The sequence below is a fragment of the Caloenas nicobarica genome, chromosome 3 (genome assembly GCF_036013445.1).
Source record: "Caloenas nicobarica isolate bCalNic1 chromosome 3, bCalNic1.hap1, whole genome shotgun sequence".
Taxonomy (NCBI): domain Eukaryota; kingdom Metazoa; phylum Chordata; class Aves; order Columbiformes; family Columbidae; genus Caloenas; species Caloenas nicobarica.
The window spans coordinates 14,947,462-14,969,558 of record NC_088247.1 but is presented as its reverse complement, the minus strand read 5'-3'; the positions used below and the strand labels follow the sequence as shown (position 1 = coordinate 14,969,558).

At 43.4% G+C, this 22,097-nt stretch overlaps 1 protein-coding gene across 1 annotated transcript; it reads left to right on the top strand.

Moving 5' to 3' along the window:
* The first annotated feature begins 286 nt into the window (after window positions 1-286).
* Window positions 287-21,816, top strand: TRIB2 (tribbles pseudokinase 2). The gene is made up of 4 exons (XM_065632654.1): window positions 287-323; window positions 1,252-1,664; window positions 5,662-5,954; window positions 19,469-21,816. The coding sequence occupies exons 2-4, from the start codon at window positions 1,395-1,397 to the stop codon at window positions 19,935-19,937; spliced, it is 1,032 nt and encodes a 343-aa protein (XP_065488726.1). The 5' UTR covers window positions 287-323; window positions 1,252-1,394; the 3' UTR covers window positions 19,938-21,816.
* Window positions 21,817-22,097: the final 281 nt, after the last annotated feature.

Sequence of the window (22,097 nt, the reverse complement as noted above, 5' to 3'; positions counted from 1 at the left end):
GGTGCACACTGGTGCACACTGGTGCAAGGGGACTGGCCTCGGCGGGCTGCCCCCAGAGCCCCCCCGGCAGAGCTCGGCGGGGCTGCGGAAGGACGTCTCACCTTGTTTACCCCGAGCGCGGCCGGCGGCGGGGGGAGGCGGCGGGTGCCCGGGGCGGGGCGGGGCGGGCGGCCGGGGCGGGGCGCGGCGCGGTGGGCGGCGGGGCCGGGCCGGGCCGGGCCGGGGCGGGCGGCGGCGGCGGGGCAGTCAGCCTGCGCGCTGGGCACCGTGCGGGCGTGCGGCGGCCGGCAGCGAGGCACGGAGGCAGCCAGCGTCCCCGCCACGTAAGTAGCTACTAATACGCCGGGGAGAAACGATGCCTTGCTGAAGGGGAGCGGCGCGGCCATTCCTTTCCTCCCCCTTGTCCTACCCCCGGAAAAGAAAGAAAAAAAAAAAAAAGACTGAAACAAAATCTGCTCCCCGATTTTTAATTTTTTTTTAGACGATTCCAGTTTATTCCCTGTCCCCAGCCATTCACTTTTTGCCGCTGCAGTCCCTGCAGTGAGAAGTCAGCCCCCTTCTCGCCGTGCTGGTTTTTCTTTTCTTTGTGCGTGAACTACATAAAAAAGCTGCGAAGGAAACGAGCCTCCAAACAAAAATCCTGCTGTGCGATGGAAACGTGAAAGCGTTCCCCTTCCCTCGCCCGTGGTTGCACTTTTTGTTCTTCTATCGAGGCGGCCGCGACAACAGCAGCACGTTTCTTTTCGCCGGCGCGAAGCGGTGCGCGCTGCCCCGCGTTCCGCCGCTGTTCCCCGTGCCTGCGCGGCTGCCGCCGGTGCGCGGCCCCATCCGCCGGGGCGGCCCCGCCGAGCCTCCCGCCGCGCGGAGCGCTCTTTTGTCGGCCCGGCCTCTGCCCGCTCCAAGTTAAATGCTCCCTCGCTATTTCGCGGGGCATTTTTGGAGCGCCCCGGGCGCCAGCGGTGAGGCTCACACGCCATCTACAGCCCGGCCGCGGCAGCGCGGCTCTGCCTCGCCGTAGGAGAGAAACGACGGTCCCCGCTGCGCGCAGCGCGTTTCCTAACCTTTTGTTTTCGCCCGCGCTGCGCGCCCCGTGGGAGCGGCGGCCGCCGAGGCCCGGCCGTGCCGCTCCTCGCCGCCGCTGCTCCCTCGCCCCGGGCGCCGCTGCCCCGCCGCGCCGTTCCGCACCGCTCCGCGCCCGGCCGCCGGCGGGAACAAAGGGCCGCGGGCTGAGCGCTCTCTCCCTGTGCCCAGGACGCGGCGCTGAGGCTGGTCGCCCGCCGCCGCCGCGCTCCCGCCCCCCCCGCCACACAAAGGCAGCCGCAGCTGGACGGGCGAGGGACCGCGCTCCACGCCAGGGCTCCGGTGCAGCGTCTCGGCTGGTCTTCTCCATACTCATGAACATACAAAGGTCAACCCCTATCACGATAGCACGATATGGGAGACCGCGGAATAAAACCCAGGATTTTGAGGAGCTCTCGTCCATACGGTCCATCGAGCCAAGCCAGAGTTTTAGCCCGAATCTAGGCTCGCCGAGCCCGCCGGAGACCCCGAACTTGTCGCATTGCGTTTCTTGCATCGGGAAATACTTATTGTTGGAGCCTCTCGAGGGAGACCACGTTTTCCGAGCCGTACATCTGCACAGTGGCGAAGAGCTGGTTTGCAAGGTAATACCTCTCCTCCTTGTTCTCCCCTGGGTCAACCTGCTGTCGCGGGTTGGTTTCCTGTGTCTTGCAGGAGGGCCAAGCACGGACGTGTAGCTCAATTATTAAACAGTTGAGAAACAAAAGGCAGAGAGACAGGATTAAAGGCGCATCCTGTAACTTTTCCCTCTCTCTAGACAATGGCCACGTTAAAGCGGTGGCTCGGAGTCAGTTCTGCCTTTTACCCGGGGGATACTGTTCTGGAAAGAGACGTGCTTTAAGTAGGTCTTAACGCGAGTTCAGATCAGGAGAAAGCCTCATCTTCCCCACTCTCGCTTTTCAAAATGGAGTAGGAAATCCCCAGCTAATTTTAAGGTGTTGGGACCTGCCGGCTTCCTCGATTTTTCCTGTCCCTTGTTCTGTGAGTTGGGGTACAGAAGAAGATGTAGAAACCAGGGGAGATTGCCATCAGCTTGGTCTTAAAAGTGATTTAAAAAAAAAGCCACATCAAATTAATCAGCCTGAGCTCCCTCACAGTGGAGGTTGTTTGCAAACAGCATCCTCCCCCATTGCACAACTGAACAAGAATAAAACCTGCACACCTACGGTTTTTAGAAGAGCAGACAAAATAGCTATCGCACTCTTTGTAGCCTGCCTGCTTTTTGCTGCTTCCTCCCAAATTGCTTCTACAATTGAAAGGTGAACTGTGGGAAAAAGAAACCCACATGTGTGCATGTCTGTGGAGAGACGTTTTTCTGTTTTGGGGCTGAGGGAATATTTTTCCTTTGTTCCTAAACTGTGATTCTCATTGTCTGTAGCGAGCCTGACTTATGTCCAGCAAACTGAGGCAGTACCTAGTAGCAGTTTTTATAACTACGTAGCAAATTGCAACCTTGCAACACAGCCTGCAGTGTTTGTATTGTTCCAAAAATACAAAATTGTGCCATTTGGCTATCTTGGGCATATTTCTAGTGTCAAACTAACTGCAAAATGGAAAAGTAGACATATTATCGCTTATTTGTTTTCCAGGGATTAATGATAGTATTGCTGTTTCATACTTTCTCGTACTTGATTCATAAGAAGTTATGGACTAGGCTGTAGCAGGGAAGAGAAAATAATTGCTCCTGGTTGCTATTTGTAAAGATTGAAGTTCAGAGGGCAATTTAAATATGCTTACTGATTGAGTTATAAAACCTCGTGCTTAGGCAACCTAGGACTTTGTGTGGTTATTTAGGGGAAAAAAGGGCCCGTGACTTTGCAAAGGACTAATATTGCATGCTGAACTGAGTGCTTTGTTACTAAACTGAAACAGAACATGAGAATTTCTAGAATGAAAGCCCTGCTCGGTGCAGTCATACAGTGCTGCACTCTAGGACATTGGCATCTTTTCATGAAATAAACAGATCCCACAAAACTGCTGCTCTGCATGAAATTATAGGTGAACTTGGACAGCAAGTAGTGAAGCAGGGGCTATGCTCTTTGTTTCCTGTTTGGTTTGCAGGATTAAGGCACCGTTTTGATAACAGTATGAACAGCATAACTGCAGCTCACAAAGAGTGGACTTTATGTTTTTTCCTTCCCTTTCAGCTGTATGTTTTTGAGCTCATCCTGACATTTGAGTAGTATCAGTTTTTCCATATGTGCTAGGCATTACTTCTAGCTGTGCTCCAAAAATATGATCTTAGCCTGAATTGCTAGTTTGTGAATATGTAGTTGTCAGTCCTGAACTCATCTTAATTTAATGTGTTTTAAAATGCCTGCAGTATCCTGACTACTATTTGTCAAGTAGCCTTCTGGCTAAGAGACCTGCTATCTGGTATCTTACTGAAGATGCTCTTAGATATTGCTTGCAGAAACATTGGTTTGGATAACAGACACATACTGACGATTCTCAAGATTCATTTGGCTGCACCCGCTGACTGTACAGATGCTGTTATTTGCTTCAAGGCTCTGTGGCATCCAAACAATGGTAACTTCTCACTTCCACTTCCCAGCAAGAACTAAATCAAACTGCGGCTTATTGGACATTTGCTGAATTAAGGCCAGGGATCTTAAAAGCTGGGATACAAAGAAGTCCTTTATAAAAAGGTATTCTGGACTGTAGCAGCATGATAATGCTTCCCATCTCCCTACCCCCCTTTCAAACATAGGACTGGTACATATCCAGACCTACTTATTTAACATAGTCCGAGACCCACAAAATGTAACTAATTTATATCAGGATAATCTGGCTAGGAGGGAATTGCGAAAAGGCTTTTTTTTTTTTTTTTTTCCTCCAAGAGGGTTTGAGCTACATGAATGTTCCTGCTTAAAATTTATTTCATAGCAGTAGCTTTGTAGAAGAGCCATTCACTTAACAATGTAGTACTTATGAGTTTTGAGATACAAATGTCAATCAGTTCTCCTCTGGAAAGGATTACAGACCGGGGATTTTAGCAACACCCCCTCCCCACCCCAATTTTGCTTCCCTGGTGCACCATGTCACCAGAATGCCTCAGTGCTAATCTAGCCTCTGTAAAATGTGTTGGATCTGTTTGGCAGTCTGCCTTTATGGTTGTTTTCGCATGTGCCGGAATACAGCACCACAGGTATGGGGTGAGGAGAAAAAGGTTTGTGGGGAGGTGATGCCCCGGTTTCTTGGGGTTTGGGTCCTGTTCTGTGGAAAGAGTTTGTTAGGACTGTGCGCTGAAGCATTAAATATGACTCAGGTTTTGAAGCCTCAGGTAAATTCTGATTGAACCGTATCTCTCACACTCAGTTTTGAAAGCTTTTTAAAGCTTCAAAGAAAGCAGGGAGGTTTGCTTCTTGGAGAGGATACAAATACGAGCTGTTGGAATACAAATACTACAACACAAAAAGAAGAAAAACAATTGCAGTTTAAAGCAGTTGGTTAGAGACCTATACCAGTTCTTAATTTCTATGTTGGGTTAGAATGACACGAGACTACCTTAAATTATTTTTACCAAAGTAACAAAACACCCAAGAGTAAGTTACATATTAATAGAATTTTATGCTGGTGGAAATGCTAATCCCTTGTTTTGTTGTATCTCTGGAGCAGGTATAATTAAAAATAAAACCCACTCCTATCAATATTTTGCTCATATTCTCTTTTAGCACCCTGACTTCTGTTATTCTCAATGAAGTCTTTCTTGTTCTTGTAATGTGGGTATTTCTCAGTTGACTCAAATACTGATTCATTCGTCATCACTAGATTATAGTAACTTTTTATATTTGGGTTTCCCAGCAGCCTTTTTAATTCTTACAGCTCATTCATAAGATCAGTGATAACATACTTATAGTAAAGGGACACTTTGCTTTTAATGGAGTACTTGATTGAAATGCAGAGAGTTCAGGGTGGTTTCGTCTTTGCCTTTTGAAGGATGTTTGTCTGCACTCCAACAGGCAGGGCTATTTTTTGACCTTACAAACAGCCATTGTAAAACTGAGACTTTGAAAGTGAAAGTGACTTTGCTGTTTGCCAGAGATGAAAGAAAGGCAGGAAGTAAATATGAATAGCAATAGATGATGTTTTAAACCTGAAAATACTTAAAGCTCTAATGGGTTAATAAAATCAAGAGAGAGGCATGTGTATCGGGTGGGTTTAATACGACAGCTTCTCTCAGTACAAAGCTACAGGCTGTATTCTCTATGAGTTTATTTGGATGGAAAATAGAAGATAAGCATATTTCCTTCTGTGTATTGCCTTTCTAAGTTGCTGGTATTCACAGCTTAATTCAGATTACATTCTAAATTTGATCAGCTATTAGCTAATCAAACTATTCTTGCCCCAAGTTTTGAAGATGAGCTTTGGCTGTCAAGGTTACGTGTGTGTTCTGTGTGGGGTTGTATAGTCTGTTTTGTCATCAGTGCCGTGAGCTTGTGACATCCTGTTTACATCGGTGCAGCTTTAGCAGCAGCATAAATTGTACTTAGAAATGGTTCTGTTAACAGAATTAGATGTACAATAACTTCACTGTCCTTCATGTCTCTAACCCTGGCTTTACTGTCATTGTTCCTGCAGGTGTTTGACATTGGCTGCTACCAGGAGTTATTAGCACCATGTTTTTGTCTGCCTGCACATAAAAATATCAACCAAATTACTGAAATAATTCTTGGGGAGACAAAAGCGTATGTGTTCTTTGAAAGGAGCTATGGGGACATGCATTCGTTTGTTCGTACCTGCAAGAAGCTTAAAGAAGAGGAGGCAGCCAAACTCTTCTATCAAATAGCTTCTGCTGTTGCACACTGCCATGATGGAGGACTGGTACTGCGAGATCTCAAGCTGCGAAAGTTTATTTTCAAGGATGAGGAAAGGTAAGAGTCTCCTTTACTTTACAGGTTGCAGTGCCTGAGGTCAGATATTCAGAGTTACAGGTTGCTGTACCTTTCATTGACACTGTACTGTTTGTTTGTGGTACACAAGGTGTTACACTTTCTTTATTTTCCTCTGCAATCTGATCATGGGATGGATCTGCCATTTAGCCTTCTGGCTTAGGCTTTGGAGTAAAGTTTAGAGTGCTGTTTGCATCTTTGCCTGGCCTCTGGAACTCCAACCAGAGGAGCACCCTCGTTCCTAAGGAGGGGACATCTCCTGGAGGAAGGCTCAGCATAGATGTCTGCAAGAGCTGCGCCATCATAAATACTGCTAGTGTTAAGAGAGGGAAGGAGCAAAAGATCCAGTATGTTGAAGAGGGTTGGGGACTGAAATGTCTCATTCCATCAAGGAGGCATGAAAAGGAATAACAGCGCAGTGGTTAATGATGATACAGGCTGGGGAGAAGGGCCACCAGTGCTTTGAAGGGCTGCTTTGAGGATAGCTTCTTCCTTCCTGTGCTGGGAAGGGTCTGGAGGCTGCTTCCGAGGGTATTATGTGGTCACTAATCACACTATGACTAAAACTGCCTTGCTGTGTGGGTGCCTGTTTTTAGTACCAGAGCTGTTGTGGTTCTTGGGGAACTACTTTTTCGTTTTGGTATCTCCACCCTGCATGCTCTCCTCTCAGTACTTGGGTGCTCAACTATTCGGGGAAGGAGTATGGGAGGGCAGGGCAAAAAATAATGCTGGCTGCTCTAGATATTCTGTTGAAGTGCTGTTTCTGAAGCTGAGCCATAGCTATACTGTTGCACCTCTGGAAACTTTGTATCTCTTTCCTTGTGGTTTCCAGTTTTCATCATGTTACATCATATATTCACTTGCAACTTCCACACGAAGCACTGGAATAATGAACACTCTTAAAATTAATGTCAGGCTTTCACAGAGGGATTACATTGGAAGATGACCATTAGGAAAAAAAAGGCAAGTAAATGGGGACAGAGCCTGCCTTTGTTGCTTTTTCATGTCTTGGTAGAAGATAGGGAAAATTTTTTCCCTTTTAGTTAAATCCTATAGATTGTCTGAAAGCTTATTCAAACTGTTGCAAAGTGAAATGGATGTTCTGGAGAGCTTTGTTAAAAATAACCAGTGCATATCAATTCCATTTGGGGCTGTTTGGGGAAGTTATAAGCAACAGCTGGGGCACATAAGTTTTCTACAGGCTCAGTAAGTCTGCGATCTAAGGATTAGAAAAAAACAATACACAATTTAGTCAGGAAAGAGAAGTTCCTGGCCTTAAAATATAAATTGTAACCATCTATCCTGTTTAAATATTCTGTACTTAAATTTTTCTACAAGCTCAGTTTTTCAAAATAAACTTTGCCTTTTAATCTCTTTACAAACTGAAAAATATGACATATTTTCACTTCTTAATTCAGTTCAGGCAATTTTCGGAAAAGCACATAGCTATTCCTTATTTTTCTACTGCGGCCCCAATATATATCATTACACATTCCTCCTTCCAAATAAAAAAAAAATGTGAAATGAAACTTAGTGTCCATTCAGAGAGAAATGCAAAGCAGATGATGTAAACTGCACTTTCACAACTTCTACTCTGAGTTTAATAATTAAACACCATTATAGCACCCTTGATGTAGATAATAAGGAAACTTGTACAAAATAGTTGAGGGAGGGATTGTTTTCTGTTGTAGCTGATAATGTCATAACGTTAAAATAGATTTTTTTTTTTTTTTCCTGGGGATGTAAGTAAACTTGCGTGGTTTTTTATGAAGGACTTGGAGAAGCCCCAGGGCTCACTCTCACTTTCTGCTGGAAGCGGAGGCAGCGTGAGCCCCGAGCAGCGCGGCGGGTGCAGACATGGGCCCGTGCTGAGCACTTTTGAACTCCTACCCCGCTGCTTACTAAGAACTGAATGCGAGACCAGGCACAGGGCCAAATCCTTTAGCCACCCAAGAAGAGTGGTGCGTACTATAATAGCAGTGTTTGCTTTTATGAATGTTTCTAATGTAACTGTAATCTGCAAAATCACACAGCTACTCACTTTTGAACAGTGTCTTCTAATTATACAATAATTCACTTGAAAGGTCAAATACAACTTGCTGGTTATTTTTAAGATAACCATAATGCCATTTTCTTCTGGATGTAATGTTGATTTGTAAGTAGAGAGGTATTGTAATCCTTCCTCTGCTAAATAAACAGAGATGAAATAGTGTGAGATAGAAATAGAAACAAAGAGCGACTGTCTTTTTTCACATACTCCAATCATCAGACTGTTTTCAGTCATCACTTCCAATCTGGTGCTGTAATGAAGCTGAAGAATCTTTGTGGTCCTTGTGGACTCAGGGAGGTGTTTGTGTGTTGTTTGCACCCCCTCTAACCTGGTGTTTCCCTGAGGCTGCGGGTGCTGGTACCCACATGCTGAGCAGGCTGCCTTTCAGGATGTCCCGTCAGCGGCAGTGCCTGGGAGGTGGGTGCCGCACGATCTGTCACTCTTTGGTACTGGTAATGAACCAAGGAGGAGGAAAAGAGATGAAAATGATGTTTGAGAAATGCATGTGAACTTTGCTGCTATGTGTCGCCTGTTCTTCAGTGGAGCTCTTTCTCAGTAGTTCTTTTCCTTACTATTTCTTCAAGTCTGTTTTTCTGCAGTTCGCCTTTAGTATCTACTGCTTTTAAACTTTCTCTTCTTGAAGATTCTCACAGCTTTTATTTTGGTAGAAGAAAAGATGGGAAATCCAGTGTGCAAGGCAATACATGAGTGGAAAACTCACTGCTTTTATTTTTTTAGTAAGATAGTTGTCTGCTCTTAGCTGAGAGATGCCAGACTGGAGGAGCCAGAGAGAATGTGAAGGATATATGGAAGCTGTTCCATTCGTTTAAAAAAGAAAATCAATTAAAGCGTTTCTTAGTACATACTCCTTCCATTGATCCTAACGATATCCTGGTAGTTCAATATGAAATCAGAGCTCCTGGAGTGTTGGAGGCAGCATTGAAACTATTTCCTCCATATTCCCATTATCTAAATTACAGCTGGAATTTGCAAAGCTTCGAGCTCCCAATCTAGCAGCAGTCATGAGTGCTCTTTGTTCCTCTTGAGGTCATTGCTAAGAATACATGTTATTTGGATGCTGCTAATTGCAGGGATGTGATGTTTGTAATGAACTGGGGAGTAGGAAGGTGAAAAAAGTGAAGTTGGAGGCTGGTAGTGCTGAGCATTTTGTGGGGATCCTATTTTTTCTAGTGATGTTCTACTGATGTGCTAAATGAAAGGTAGACTGTGCTGATGCGTTATGTCTTACTATGCATATGTGTAAATAAATTCAGCACTTAAAATGAAATATAAAATTCCATAGCACAGAAACCAACAAAACCAATTTGTTTCAAGATACGTTATCTATAGCTTCTTTTAATCCTGAACTGCAGAAAATTTGAAGATAAGGTAAATTGCATCCCATGAAAATCATGTGTGCTGTTGCCAAGCACCTTAGGTTGGATTGTTTGTTTATTTTTTTCTTTTCTCCACTTTGTTTAAAAGAAGGTTGAGGGATTATGTTTTTTGGGATGTGTGTGTATTTGTGGTCTTTTAATATTGAAATTTCAGAGTTGAGCTCCTTAAACCTGCAGTTGAACTTGATGAAGCAGAACTTCTAAGACATTACAGCATGGCTGGAAATGTTTTGTAAGACTGGGTTAGCAAGCAGCAGCACATTCATTAAATGAGGCCAGTGACATTCAGAACACTGAAAATATGGAAAACAACACTGACTTGCCATGCTGGGTCTCACCAGACTTTCTAAAGTACCTAGAAGATTCTTAAATATTTTTAAAAAATGGGTCCTTAAACTTTTAAATAAAACTTCAATCCAAAACAGTGGAGATGAGCTAAGATAAAACATGCAGTTTTGAACATTTTCTGTTTCCGTCCATGTTGGTCATTTTTTCTTGTCCTGCTTATTAAACCAGGTCTGTGTTCACGTTGCGGGGCCTTTGCTTTTGCTGATTTTTTGCTGTGTTCGTGTCATGGTATTTACAGTTTTCTTCGTACAGCCTGTCATCATAGTGGGCCCTTGGGCAGAGTGACTGTGCCCTTCTCCTAGCTGGTGTCCTGTGAGGATGTTGCAGAATGGCCAGGGTTTTTTGGGTTGCATTAAAAATAGCACTACATACAGTATATAGCTAATGAAGCACTTCATCAGTCTGATATGTAGCAGATGTTTTGAGAAGGAGCCACCTCGAATATCTCAGAATTAACACAACTGTTTCTCTGTTGGTTGTTCCAATGGTTTTCTTAATATAAGACCATTTCTGCTGTCAGAGAATTAATAATTTCTTTAGTGCGTTTTTAAGACTTTAATTATATTAAAATATTAGCTGTCGTAATATTTGAAGCTTAAAGAAGTTTTATATTCATCATACTTGTTGAAGGTAAAATTAAAATAATTTTGGTATTTAGATATTGTAATTTTCCTGTATTCTTTGTGTAAATATGAGAAATGGTAGGCAGGTGGGATTCAATAAAAATAAACAGAACTTGATACTTTTTGCTCTGCACCCAGGGGAATGCAGCCAGTACAGTACACTAATTTAGAAAGCCTGTGTTAGCATAACATATTTATTTGGTGCTCTTCACATTTTTTTAAATTCTGTTTTTACTCTAGAATTTCTCAGCTTTGAGTGGATGATGCTTTAAGGTGACCTAGTTAGGTAGTTTGCAATCCTAGTGATACAAACCTGATCCCGTGAAAAATACAGAATGCATATAGCATATACTTTTTCCAAGTAGACTTTTCATTTTCTTATACTTAGTGGTAGAGTTTCCTCCCCAGTATTTGTCAAATTGTAATGTAGTCAGTTGCTTTTTCGCTGTGGTGCTAGAAACTGCTGTTTTATTTACAATTCAGAAGAGAACAGATAAGTTAATGCTTTTCCTAAGTCCTAGAAAGAGAGTCCTAATGTGGAAGAAAATTAAACAAAATGGGAGTTCTCTTTAAATACCAGAAGATTGTGGAGTCTCCTTCTCTGGAGACGTTCAAAACCTGCCTGGACGCCTTCCTGTGTAACCTCATCTGGGTGTTCCTGCTCTGGCAGGGGGATTGGACTAGATGATCTTTTGAGGTCCCTTCCAATCCCTAACATTCTGTGATTTAGAAATAAAACCAATCTCTGCTTGTTTTGTCATTTAAGCACTTTGCATTACCCTGTATGGGGTCACAGGATCAAAGAGCATAATTTCTTCAGTGGCAGAGAATCATAGGTCAAATTTCAGCCCAGAAATTACTGTTATATTGCATCTTCCTAGAATATGGGGAGGAAAGCGAATTTCTTCACAGGCAGCAAATCTCTGCTGTCAGACTGGATAGAGGATGAAGCAGTTGCACAACTGTTCTCTGCAGAAGGGTTCATGCTCCCTTTTGCCTTCATGCGGTTTGATTACCAAGGCTCTGTTTCCTTGCAGTGTTCCTGGGAGAAACACATTTTGGATTTGTTGAGTATGCAGTACCCTTCCCAGGGGGGTGCAGGAGGCTATCTGCAGATGTTGAACATCACGCCAGCCCTGTCAAGTGCTTAAATCTCCTCCCAAGGGTGTGGATAGTCACAAAGGTTAAGGGCTGTGCCTAAGGTCATGAATGAAAGCAAAAACCAGGGAAAAGTTGGCTGCTGGCTGGCCCTGGGATGAGGATCAGAGCTCTAATGGAACTTGAGTCAACTCCAAGGCCCTTCAGCCAGACCATGAGTGGTGAGAGCCTTTGCTGTAGCACCCAGTTTTGGAGTCTGCAGCAGGTTTTGCCCTCAGACTGTTCTCTCCTAGATATTTGGCTCATAGTTGGACATGTATCTTTTCTTCTTCAGTCTTTGTAGCCTCAAGCACTAGCTCTGCTGAAGGTTGGTGTGGAGGTGCAGCCTTGTGCCCTGCTTGGAGCAGGATTGGGGCCCTGCTTGGGGACCTGCCTTTAGTCTGGGCTGTACTATTGTGGACTGTCTCCATGTCCTGTCCGCCATCCCTGGCCATGCTGTGTGACTTTTCGGGAGCTGCCTCTGGCTGAACACCGTGTTATGTGTTGGCTGTTGTGCCAGATGTGGTTGGCATGTTTGGGTGCCCGTTACAAGATGCCCATCATGGGACTGATCTGTCCAATGATAAGTGCTATGCAGTGCCTGGAAGTAGATGTCTCTTAAGACACCTTGCATTAGGAGTTCAACACCTGGTTGTTTTGAAGACTTAAAAACCTCCATCCATAGACTTGGTGCAAAATACTCCATATTGACTTTTGAGCAGAGACTGAAGACTTCTGTGTTAGGGGTGAGGAAGGGGGAGGTAGGCAGCTCAGCTGGCGGTGGCTGTAGTGAACTGTCATGGTGAAATTTTTATGCAGCTTTTTCTTCTAATTGTCCTTATTATGACACCATGAGATTATACTTCAGGCTTGGGAGAGAGAGGAAAGGTGGATATTGTAAACAGGAACCAACCTGGGGCATGTTCGGTCTTAAGCACCTTCTTTTTGGTAGATGTATATTGCTTGGAGACAGGTTTACAGACATCTAAGCAAAAGGTTTCCAGTGGGTTTGTGAAATAATGGCCCTGCTTTATCTTGGAGGTGCTGTGTACCCACTGCAGGCTCAGCAAGTGCAGGGCTTTTTTCACAACATGCAGTTATGTTAACAAAATAATATTTTGATCTCCTTTCCCTGTGGAGCTTCACCATGCACTGTATGAAAAGACCTAGAAGAGATGGTGAACACAGCATACAGTTGACAGCAGAGCCTTTTAAAAGTCTGACCTTCAGTGTGATCCAAAAAGATAAAAGTGAATGAGCTGCTGTGAGCCAGATGCTTATGAAAAAATGAGCTTCTTGCAGTTTTGAAAATGAGCCCCTCTGTGAAAGGGTCTGCATGGGATTTCAAAGCTGTCACCCCAACACATGCATAGCTACCTACGTTTTGGGGAATGTTTTGTCTTCTTAGGCAACGAGGGCATGGAAGAAACTAAGTATATGGCGTACAGGACAGGCTGTTCCCAGCAATCCTATCGGAGTGTTGTGGGGAATTTGGGGACCCAGCCCTTGCTGGAAATGTGTGAGGGGGTGGTCTTAAGAGCATTTTTTTACAGTGGATGTCTGTAGGAAAAAAAGCTAGCTTCAAGCAGGTTAAAAGCCCTAAGTTGCTGGGTCTTGCATGTCAGCAAGGGGTTGCGGGGCAGGGTTGAGTGTGCTGGTAAGCATCCCTTTGGAGCAAGGGTAGGAAATAATGTAATTTTTAGAGGCTTCCTCATTCTGCGGAAGTACCAGTGAGGGAATCTTCCCATAGGAAAAAGGTTCATCCTGTAAACCTGTACTGCTTGCAAGTCCCAGTTGTCTTTCGAAACATATCCTTGAGCCTGTTTCATTATGCAAGAGACTGTTTGTCTGACAGCCTTTGTGCAGGTTTGTTTGGTTTTTTTTTCTCCCCTCAAGTTGCGTATGATGTTGTATGGTGAACTCCCAGGCTGTGTGCTGTTATGCACTGGAAGGGATCTTATGGTGAAAGGAGCAGGATTTAAATTGATAGCATAACATTTCCCCTCTGATCCTGTGAGCCTCACTGCCCCTGGAGGAGCTCGGGTAGTTCTGAGTTCAGAATGAGTCTTTGCACCAAGCTGCAAATCATCTGCATAGGGTTTCATTAGCTGTTTTCCCCATCTCAGTGTCTCTGTGACAGCAACCTACTTCTGCGTTATTTAGAAGAGATTTCTTTAGTTAAAAAAATCAATTAGCAAAAGATAACTGTTTCCATTGTCGAGCTTCCCTTTTATTTTTTTTTCCCTCCTTGTGACTCTTACCCTCTTGTGGCATGATTGCATTCATACTCATCTCTTCTTTATGATGGGGTACTGGCAACTGACCTTGATTAAATGACCTATAAATTATTGGCCACATAGGAGCAATCCCATATCTACTGGGCAGTTGATGGCTTGCTTGTCTCTACCTAGGGAAAGGCTTTCCTGGCCTCAGTCAGAGTAATGCTGAAATATGAGATTGCATTGCTTGGGTGCCTTCATTTTTCTCGTGTGTAGGGGGGAATATTGTGAGGCACCTCTTCCCTTTAGAATTTGCCATTTTTTATTTACCTGCTGTCATATTAATAAAACGGCACTTCAGATGGCGATGACAGTTGTTTTCTGGTCTCTGGAGGCATGAGGCTGCTATATATAATCTGTAAATCTAGATCATCTAATTTTGACCCAGCCTGAATAGCAAGTGGATGGTGTACCTGGAGTGTCCATAGCAGGATGGCTCCTTCCATCTTCTCCCAAAGCAGCTGGTCGGGCTGTTGTCTGGGGGATAATGCTGTACTAAAATTGTGGGTCTGGTCTGCAGTTAGTGTTCCCAAAATGGTAACTGTTGCTCAGCTGTGGTTCAGGTGTTATTTCCCATACAGATGGCTTCGGGGACAGGCAAGAAGCAACTGCTTTCATTGATTCAGGCAAGGGCTCTTTTACTACTGACTGTTTATTCACTGCAGTGGAGATGTTTTCCTCTGAAACCCGTGGACATTCAGTCAGTATTTCTGCTTTAAATGTTCCAGATTTTGTTTTCTCCTGCCTTATGAGCTTAGAGCCCTCTGAATAATTCCACTCATTTTGGTATGGAAATTGTGTTTGCTTTTGGAGAGCAAATGTGAATGCTGGGTTCTTACAGCCCTGGCTCCGTTGTCAAAAGGCGAGACAGTAATTTGCCACTAGCCCCTAAGCTCTGCAGGGAAGAATAATGCGAATCACACTGAAAAAAGTGTAGGATGTGCAACAAAGCCAGCTGCCAGAGATGGGTGCTAACTCAGGAGGTTGCATTGAAGAATCTTCTGGAAGACATTTAATTGATTAGGTTTTGTTACATTACTGAAGAGCCAAGTCTGAATGCAGTCAAGTAATGAATGGCATATTGATAAGAAATTCAGAGTGGTATTGTTTTTCATGGGTTTCCCTGACGGTTTCTATGGGGACAAAGACGCATTTCCCGTCTGAGTGCTGCTGCTGCCCTCTGATTGCACTTCTGTGGTTTCATTCACTAGTAATGGGAAAGCATTCATAGGCAGAATAGCTTCCCCTTTTTAAATAGCCATGATTCAGGGTTGTATTTTTTTTAATGCATTAGACTAATGCAGTGTTTTATCAATGATCTGATAGATGCATAATGCTCTTTTTCCAAGTGCTTATTCAGGATCTGCATTAAAACTTGAAATTATGTACTGTAATTACGTAAGCCTTGACAAAAGTCTTTGTTGCCCTACAGTATGTGTACAAAGTGATTCTCATCCGGCTTTGGCAGTAGCTTACATTTGAACTTTAGGGATTAATTTTGTTGCAACCATTTGAATGGCTGAACTCAAATGCTGATGCTTTTGGAAAACTTTTTTTCTCTTGTGGGGGTCTTTCAGTTGACTGATGCGGGAGTTCATTATTTAGAGAATGAGAGTTTTTTTAGAAATGTGACTTTAAAAAAAAAAAATCATTTATCCTTTTTCTGCTCTGTGATGGGAAGCACTTCAAAGCTGATTGTGATTTCACATCTCAGTGTTTGGTTTTCAGTCTGTCCCTTGCCTGCCAAGTGTTGAATTTAGGTTTGTCCAGTCGCTCTGCAATTGGACGCACTCCTCACCCTTTGCTGTGGAGGTTCTGTGTTCTCAGATACTACTTGCAATTTTGAGGGTCTGTTTGTTGTTTTTGGCGTTTATTCTTTTTCCTGGATATTTGATTTCAGTGCTCCCTCTGAGAGACAGTGTGTTGGGAGGGAGATTGCTTCTCGTCCAGGGTGTCTCTGCACTTCTGTATATTTAGATTTCCCTCTTCCCCTCCTAACCTCCCCACTCCCCAGCAGAAAAAAAAAAAAAAAAAAAAAAAGGCAGCTCTCTGGCATGCAGAAAACAGAGCTCATTCAGACAATGCTTGAAATGTGGAGGAAGGGAAGGCCAGCCAGAGCTGGAACCTCTTTCTCACAGAGATGGGATGCTGTGCGCTGGGAAATAGAAATAGCAGCTCCTAAGCCATGTGAAATGACTGTGAGATTTGCCATTTACACCTGTGTATTACCTAGTTGTAGTCTGATTACAGATTCCGTTCTGCATGTGAGGCTGAGGTACATAAGCCCGTGGGTCACTGGTGCCAGCAGGCGGGGGGGTCTCCCAGTGCTGGCTGGCAGTGAGGGGCGTCGGCAGAGCCGTGCCAGGGCCCTTGGCAGCAAAACCTCCTCAGTGCTTTTGTGCCCCGGCCGTGCTGAGCGGGCAAGCCGCTGTGCCGGTGAGCCATTCCCTTATCCTGTGCCCTCCTTGCTGTAAGGATGGAAAACCTGCATTGTCACCTTCCACAAAGACACCCAGCCTTACGAATGAAAACGGGAACATCCGAGTCGCTTCTGGTGGTAGCTGGGAGGGGGAGAAATTCATGCTGAGGCTGTGTGCCTGGCAGTGTGCGCGTGAGAGGTGCAGCTCCTGCAGTTTGCCAGGGAAATGCGTACCTGCGCGGAGTGGCGTGTCCAGTGCCCGTATCTCTGCTGGAGCACCGTCTTGTTGCAAAGGAGCCATTTCCTCGCTTGTACTTTATACACGAGGGTGTCTCTGAAGGTTGTGAGGCTGGCAAGGAGGGAGAAGGAGGACTGAAGGTTGTGTTTTTGTTTAATTTGGGACATTTTGTTTCCTCAAAGCCTGTCAGCTCAGCAGGATGAAAAACCTGGTTTGAGTGTTTGCTTCATTTGGTCACAGCTTATGGAGGAGCAGGCAGATAAGGGCCAGCTGTTCCATTTGCTTACTTAAACAAAACCTGCTGTAGCATGCATGGAGGGCTGCAGGTTGCAGCACTTTGCAAGAAAAGCAAAGCAGGGACAGGGCTTTTGTATGCTACTTCTGTTTTATTATCAAGAAATGTTTTCTCCTGTTGGGGAAAAGATTAATTTTTTGACACACTTTGCAGTCTGCTCTTTGTTGGTTTTGTACTGCATCCATTGTAGAAAATAAAAGTTTTGGGAATTCCAATAATTTCCTGTAGCATAAAAGCTTGTCAGTTTCTCTAAATTCTTTGGCAACTCACAGAAATGTAATATAGGATGGGAAAGTAAACAATGTTTCCCTGTGCTGTTGACACTGGGATGGCCGGGAGAGCATGTGTGGAGGTGAATTCCCTCCTGTAAGTTGTTTATAAATAGCATCCTCTGCCCCGCTCCCTGTGTATGTGTTCTGCTTCTGTTAGCAGGAGTGAGTTGATGCTTTCCTGTCTGGCAGTTTAGTGACTTAATGCACATTTGAGTAGCTGGCCTCACTGTTTTATTGCTGCACATACTTTTCTGTGGAAAACCTGAGGTGGGCAATGCAAATGGAATCACAACTCATGTCCCTGTCTTCCCTTTCATTTCCTCCTCTCTGTTCTCTGCCTTCCTTGGGGTGTTGGGTTGGTTGGTTTGTTGGTTTGTTTGTTTTTTCTCTTGCTGTTTGTCCTCGCTGCTCTTCCTGTGCTGTGCAGGTACAGGAAAATGTCGAAGCTGAGCATCATGAAAGGACTCTTCTCTGGTCAGTCTCCTGTTTTGGACCCTCTGTGGCAGTTATGGAGGGAAATTACTGTGATCTTGATAATTGTAGTTAAGTTTCTCCTTTCAACCGGCTTCCTGTGCAAGGTATTCCTGCTATAAAGTATTGTTTGAGTCCTAGTAAGGAGGCTGTCCATTGCCAGGAGAAGTGCCATTAAGCTGGCAATAGGTAATTAGTCAGGAAGCAGGTGTGTTGCACAAACCTCATCCGCAATGGAGGAGAAAACACTAGTCTATTTAAGGAGAAAAGGAGCTGCCTTGACACCCTGTGCTTGGGAGCCAGGTATTCTGAATTCTGTATTTATGACTTCCTGATTTGAAGCACATTGCCAAAGGGGCTCTCTGCTAGTGAACGTCTCTAGCTGTTGAAATGGTCCGAGTGTCATTATGAGAGTTTACAGCACAGTTACCTCTGGAGTACTCCATGGAGTAAAATGCTCTTCTGTTGGTTCAAAGAAGATAGTGCTGAGCTGCCCTGGAACTAAGTCTAAGCCAAAGCTGGCTCGACTGTCTTATGCAACTCAAGTCCTAGCAATGTTGTCTTCAGTAAACATTCAAGAAACAGGGCTCTCCTTGTCTGCTTTAATGCCTGTTAAATGATGTGCTTCAGTTGAGAAACGCGAGTTCTGCTTTCTGGGTTGAAGTTCAGTCGCTGCCGGTGAATGTCTCTGGTATGGGAACATGGCCATGACACAGGGCTAAGAGTGATCATACAGACCAGTGAGGCTGAGGGACAAGGACAGTAATACCCAAAGTTCAGTTGTGATCCTGAGTTGTTGAATGAAAGCCTGCACCACCGCTAGGTCACTCTTCCATCCAGACGCACTGTTGCATTGTAGTGATTCTGCCTTCAAAGCCAACCATTGCTGGCAAAAAAAAAAAAAAAAAGGGTGATTGGTAATCCTTTTGGATGCCTTTAACACGGACATATTTTTAAAATATAGTTTATAGATGCTAGCAGTGAGAACTAAAAGGAAAGAAGGGTTATGTTGATCTAGTGCTATGACAAGCAAGTTGGGCATCATTTTTTCTGTTCCTGTGTAACATCCATAAGAGAAAAAAAATTCTCTTGCAAAGATAATTACTGCAGCACAATGACAAGTTCACAGTGCTTTTCAGGCAGGAGGAGTTTGCAATCTAGATAAGGCATCCCTGTCATTTTTCCATAAGCCCTTTGCTGGCCTCTCTGTTCCTTACAACATGAGGAGCTGCTCTGGTTCAGCTGGGTATATCAGCTTGCTGTTAATCTCAGCATTCAGCTCACCTGATTTCCCTCTGCTCAAAGATCTGTTCAGGAAGGCTGAAGTCTGTTAAAATTGCTCTTTCTTGAGGCTGGGATAAAGAAAAATGTTGGTTGATCAGAGGGATGATCTAGGGTCAGAGTGACAGTTTTATTCCTGTTGAACATTGTGGAATTACAGGTGCAAGTAACTGCTCACCAGTGTGAATGTGTCAAAATAAGGTTGTCTAGTAGGGCTAGGCTTGTATTTGGGCATGGGTCCTACACAGGCATATTAGAGTGCAGCCAACACAGAAAAAATTTTGAGGATTATGTCTCCTTTTGGAAATCATGTCTATGTAAAATTTACTGAACACCTGAATATGGCAATTTGTTTTATCTTTTTAAGACCTTACTAATGAGTTTACTGGACATAACTGTATTTGAGATCTTACAGGTGTGTGCGTGGCAATATTCCCTATGTCTCTAATACCTTTAACCAGTATAGAAGAGACAGTATCAATGTGACAAGTGCTGTGAGTGTGTTTTTACACTGATGCACTTCCGCAGTTGTTGAATTTTTTAAAGTATTACTAATATAACTGTGTAATTGTAATAGCTTGGAATTCGTGTTTTGATGTTTGCTTACCTTGATTTTTGTTTTTGTTTTGTTTTTTTTTTGTTTGGTTGGGTTTTTTTGTTTGTTTTGTTTTATTTTTTCCCTGCAGGACTAGAGTGAAATTGGAAAGCCTAGAAGATGCTTATATTTTAAGAGGAAATGATGACTCTCTCTCTGATAAGCACGGATGCCCAGCCTATGTGAGTCCAGAGATCTTGAACACAAATGGCAGCTACTCTGGCAAAGCAGCGGACGTATGGAGTCTAGGTGTCATGCTTTATACCATGCTAGTTGGACGCTATCCTTTCCATGACATTGAGCCTAGTTCCCTCTTCAGCAAGATCCGTCGTGGGCAGTTTAACATTCCAGAAACTCTATCCCCCAAGGCAAAATGCCTCATACGTAGCATACTGCGTCGGGAGCCATCAGAAAGGCTGACTTCACAGGAAATTCTGGACCATCCCTGGTTTTCTACAGATTTTAATGTATCGAATTCAGGATATGGTGCTAAGGAAGTATCAGATCAGCTGGTGCCTGATGTCAACATGGAAGAAGACTTGGACCCATTCTTTAACTGAGCACAAAGACTGGTGTTCAGAAGGTACACAACCTGGAGATGGACACATGAAGGAGCCCTTCCTGACCGTGTTAAGTCACGTCCTGCATCAGCCTAGCTTGGTAGCAAAAGACACTCAGAGGTCCTCAGATTGAGAAGGAACCTCCACAAGGAGCTAATATAACAAATGTAGCATGGGGACAGATTGGGGGGGTGGGGGGAGCTTGCTATCAGGTTAGATTGATTTGGAGGAGAAAAGGCAGCATGGAGCAATTGTAGCTTCTCACCTTTTTGGAGCCAAGGAGGCTGCACATGCCAATTCTGGTGCAGCTGTATCACTCCTGTTTCTGTTCCATTAAAAATAGTGGTAACTCACAACAAGTAGAAACTTTTTTGCCTCGGCTCACATCTTGGCATCGCACTGTTAGATATTTAACTTCAGCCATTATTCAGGGAAAGTACAATTGGCTAAAATTTTTTTAAATCCGATTTCTAATATTCAGTGGGATTAATTTAAGAAAAAAATTAGGTGCACAAAGACTGACATGAAAAGTGGGTGCTAAAAACAAACAAAATTTCAGTTCATGTCTCTTGATAGCTATTTTCAACTCATTTCTTCTAAATAAACTACTTAATATTCTTGTCAGGAAATGACATTTTAATGCTTTGTTCCCTTAAGGGGAAGTAACTGTCATTTAACAAGCTGTTCTGTTTTGTGTCAAATGGTTTGTTGCAGGAAGCTATTATAACTCGAACTTCCAGATGCATTACTGCTATAATGGGGAAAAAAAAATAAAACTATATAATTTTTTTAAAAGATATGAGATACTGGCTTCCATATCTGCCATGCTGCACGTATATGACTAGAGAGGGCAGAATGCCCTTAGTCGTGTCTTTATCTGAGAACCGATCTCTTCTTTAACTGACTGGCCCATGTGTAAATAGAGGGCTCTTTATTACTGAAGAAGAGTATTGTGTTGTTTGTTTTGTTGTTTTTTTTTTTTTCTTTGAATTCCCCTTGACTTGGGAAAAGAATTGTTTGGGTTTGATTTTTGTTTATGTCCAGAATAAGAAATAAGAGGGTATTAATAAGCTGAACATTTATATTACAGATATTCCTCTTGAAACATACACAGTAATATGCACCTTTTGTATTGTCAAGACTTATTCTATTTATTGAAGAAAATGTCACAGTAGTGATGTATTAAGCCAGTACTTCAATTACGGGTTGACTTGGGATGACATGTTACATGCTGTAGTTAACACACTTCTTTTCTGTTCAGGTATTTCTGTCCCTAAATAACTTTTTATTTAGCTTTTTTTTTCTAGATAGCTTTATTTGATTTAGACTGGCAAATGTTTTTATTACTGCTTTTATATTGCTGTATGATATTGAAATCTCTTAGCATAAATATTTGTGTTTCCAGTACCTCAGTTGTTCTGATATTACTGCCTGTATATGTTTTGTGAAGTGGTCATGTTTTTTGGGTAGGTACATGTGGACTCTGTAGTATGTAAATGTTACTTGAATTTGTGCTTAATTATAGTATGTGGCATGTGCGTACAGCTACTTGGCATTTGACGTATGGATGCTATTTGCCTGCCTTGCAGGAAAGTTATGGTCCCACTCTCAAGAGGATGTTTCACAGTTCTTTATCAAGAGACAAAGCTAGCTGCAGCTGACCTGCCTTGGTTCTATTTTGGTAACTAAGAATATAAAGGAGTAATGTTTTTACACTCTGAAGATGGTGCTGTGTCAAGAAGGACCTTTTTTTTTTTATTTTATGAGTACCTTATAGGAGGAAAGATTGGTGATGTGCATGGTGGGGTTTTACTGCCTCTGGTGCTTTGTCATGTATTTGGTTTAATGTTTTTGTCCTAATCTCTTCAATAAATAAAATTGTGCATATTTAACTAAACTTCAGTGGTGAACGATGTTCTTGCTGTGTCTGAAGTGCTGCAGGAGTTTGCTCTGTTAGGATCGTTTAGCTGGGATTTTTTGTGCTGCTAATAAACTCTTGCCAGACCTGTGAGCTGAGAAAGCTTAGCACTTATATTTACAAGGTAACACTGTAAGCCTTTTCATCAAAAATTTTACCATTGGCTATGAATGAAACTGGCTTTGTTTATTTTCTTTTGGCTTGTCCCTACCACTTAACAAGTCCATTTGGCTTTTTCAAGT

What these genes read in the sequence shown, in the direction of transcription:
- TRIB2 (XM_065632654.1), top strand. Translation starts at nt 1,395, where the DNA reads ATGAACATACAAAGGTCAACCCCTATCACGATAGCACGATATGGGAGA. An exon ending in GCGAAGAGCTGGTTTGCAAG is followed by an intron (nt 1,665 to 5,661) that starts GTAATACCTCTC and finishes TTGTTCCTGCAG; the next exon opens with GTGTTTGACATTGGCTGCTA. An exon ending in ATTTTCAAGGATGAGGAAAG is followed by an intron (nt 5,955 to 19,468) that starts GTAAGAGTCTCC and finishes TTTTCCCTGCAG; the next exon opens with GACTAGAGTGAAATTGGAAA.